Below are 2,770 nucleotides of genomic sequence, written 5' to 3' on the forward strand. Positions count from 1 at the left end.
CCACTTAACTCTGAGATAAGGAGGAATGAGATCAGGGAGAGCAGCCAGGAGCTCCAAAACTATATCATGACCAACAGGAAAGCCGGACATGTGAAGCACTTACACAGACTCTGCAGCAGTAATATCGTACTTTTTTTTAATAATGTATTTTCAAAGTTGCTTAATTTTGCAAACAAATAAAATATAAATACAAAAGTCAGTGTTAAAGAGTCTATAGTCTTTAAATAAATATAAAAATATGTATAGCGTTTGTTATAAAATATTAACACAGGTGCAAATATGATTGTTTAAACTTTTTAAAAAGTCTCTTCATGATGGGAAGTTCTCATCAAATATGATTTTTTTTTCTCCATTTCATTTTCAGTTTCTATTTTTTTAGCACTTCTGAAATTTCTTAGCCCAAAAGTCGGCCCATATACTCCGTAGCTCTTCTCCACGATAATGATGCACTGTGACAACGTTCTTAAATTTGCAGTGGTTATAATGAATCTTGCGGCCTATAAATATTCCTCTTGGGGGTACACTGAGTTGAATGTGGAGCTCATGCAAGCAAATTCCAATAAAAGCATCTTCCATGGGGATGACCCTAATGTCTTGGGCCACATCATAGATTTTTTTTGCCATGTCAGCTGAAAAGACATAGCCAGGACCAGAGCAATAAGGTGGGTAGGTATCATTTGGATAGACCTCCTTGGGAACATACCACTTTGAAGACTTTTTCCTCTTAGGTTTAGTGCTCATATATACGGCTCCAGTGAAGTAATTTGTACGAACAGGTAAGTCTGGATGAAGAAGATTATGAATCAGGTAGTCTACGTTAAGGAACATGTCGTTGTCTATCTTCATGACATAGCTGGCAGAAGGACAGAATTTGGTCACCCATTCCATACCCATTAAGGTTTTCAAGGTCAAATTGTAATAGGTGTCCATGAAGTCTTGTTGTACGATGTCCCCAAAGGTCTCACTTTCTTCGTCCAAAACATCTTTGGTTCGGTCAAGAGCAATATGAGGTAGACCCACCAGAAAAATCCTGACCACCTCAACATCATAAATACTTACATTACCCCATGTTCCTCGTATTGTGTGTCTAGACTTCAAGTCTTGGCACTGTACAAGCACCATTATAAGAAGGAAAGGCTTCCGGTTCTTGCACTTGTCCGGCTGGTTAATAAGGAACTTGTATGGAAATGGGTATGGAGGAGCCAGGGGGTGCTTGAACGCCGGGTAAGTCATATTATTCACAGGTTTTGTTCTCTCCTGTAATTTTACAGAATTTTCAATCCAATTGTTGTCTATATTGATTTTACTTTCGTAGTAGAATAACCATCCGAACATTAACATAAAGATCCCGAAATAAAAGGTAAGAAATTTCCGATAGCAAATCCATACATACATTTTGTCCTCTGAAGATCAAGGCCTCACCAAGAATTCTGTAAAAATGAGATAAAATGTAAAAAAGGTGGAAAAACTTAGCCAGTAAATTGCAGTAGTCTACATCCTTTATAGTCCTAATACAAGGGCATAACCTATAGTGGATGCAGTCACACTCAAGTCCTGAAGCTTAAGGAAAGAGGTGAGTGGACTCGTGGAAGTTTGGGTTCTGCTGATCCAGCTGGACTTTTCTAAAGTTCAGTTTTGGACCAGACTTGACTTGAACTTGATTTGAAGTCAGTGATTGGCAGTTCGGGTTTCCCCTGCATGTAGCCAGCCATAAACAGAGCACTTCAAACATTGCTAGCAGCTGGGCCGAGCCGAGCACCGTACATACCCAACCACGGCAATGCTCCCAGGAGTGGTTTGCATTAGTAAAGCACCCGAACTCTAAACTCAAACTTTGCTTTGTTCGAAAAGTCTGAATTTGTACCGAACACCGAACTTCAGATTTGCTCATCTCTACATAAAGGGGTCCAAATCCCCTTTTCCCATGTTCTGTTTTGCACTTTCCTTTTTTATCCCCTTCTTCCAAGATCCAGAACTTTTTTTTTAATTGTCAAAGACATATGAGGGCTTGATTTTAGCGGGATGAGTTGTAGTTTTGAATGTCACCATTCATTTTACCATATAATATACTAAAAAATAATTAAAAAAATTCAAAGTTCAGTGAAATCGAGAATAAAATAAAAATCTGCCATTGTTTTTTTTTTTTATTTTGATTTTTACGATATGACCCAGAGGAGCCCTCCTGCCATCCAGCTGCTGAACAATGATTTTGCTATTGAGAGAAAAAAATGTGATTTATACTAAGTTGAGGGCACTAATTCCAAATATGAACTCCGAATTTGCTTGCCACGTCTAGATTTTATGTTATGGATGAAAAGCCTATATTAACTCATTATAATATTAATGCATTAAATTATATTGTAAATATTCCTGCTGACATGCCTGGACCTGTCCGGACTTGCTCAAATAGGTCTATCGGCTGATGTCAGCAGTAAGTATATAAGTCAAGCTGGACAGAGTTTGCAAAAGAGATCAGATCTGTCATAGTTATAGCAGTTTATAATCTTAAGATGGATAGAGGCAAATGTGTTAATGATCTGAACAATTTCTGCTGCATATGTGGCAAATACACTTCTCATGATCAGCACAAAAATCTCACAAAGCAAGTGCATCTTGCTTACAAGTAAAGTATTACTTTGACTGTCAAACTGGAGATCAAGATAACAGCTGGGCACCTCATATTTGTTGCACTATGTGTTACACTGGGCTAACGGGACTACCGCTGATTTTTATCCATTCTCTGAAATGCTCTGCCACAGCACATCAGACT

At 38.2% G+C, this 2,770-nt stretch overlaps 1 protein-coding gene across 1 annotated transcript; it reads right to left on the reverse strand.

Moving 5' to 3' along the window:
* Positions 1-249: 249 nt before the first annotated feature.
* On the reverse strand, positions 250-1,395 carry LOC142302035 (beta-1,3-galactosyltransferase 2-like). Its single transcript, XM_075343109.1, has one exon. The coding sequence runs from the start codon at positions 1,393-1,395 to the stop codon at positions 376-378; it is 1,020 nt and encodes a 339-aa protein (XP_075199224.1). The 3' UTR covers positions 250-375.
* Positions 1,396-2,770: the final 1,375 nt, after the last annotated feature.

This window comes from Anomaloglossus baeobatrachus, chromosome 4 (genome assembly GCF_048569485.1).
Source record: "Anomaloglossus baeobatrachus isolate aAnoBae1 chromosome 4, aAnoBae1.hap1, whole genome shotgun sequence".
Classification (NCBI taxonomy): domain Eukaryota; kingdom Metazoa; phylum Chordata; class Amphibia; order Anura; family Aromobatidae; genus Anomaloglossus; species Anomaloglossus baeobatrachus.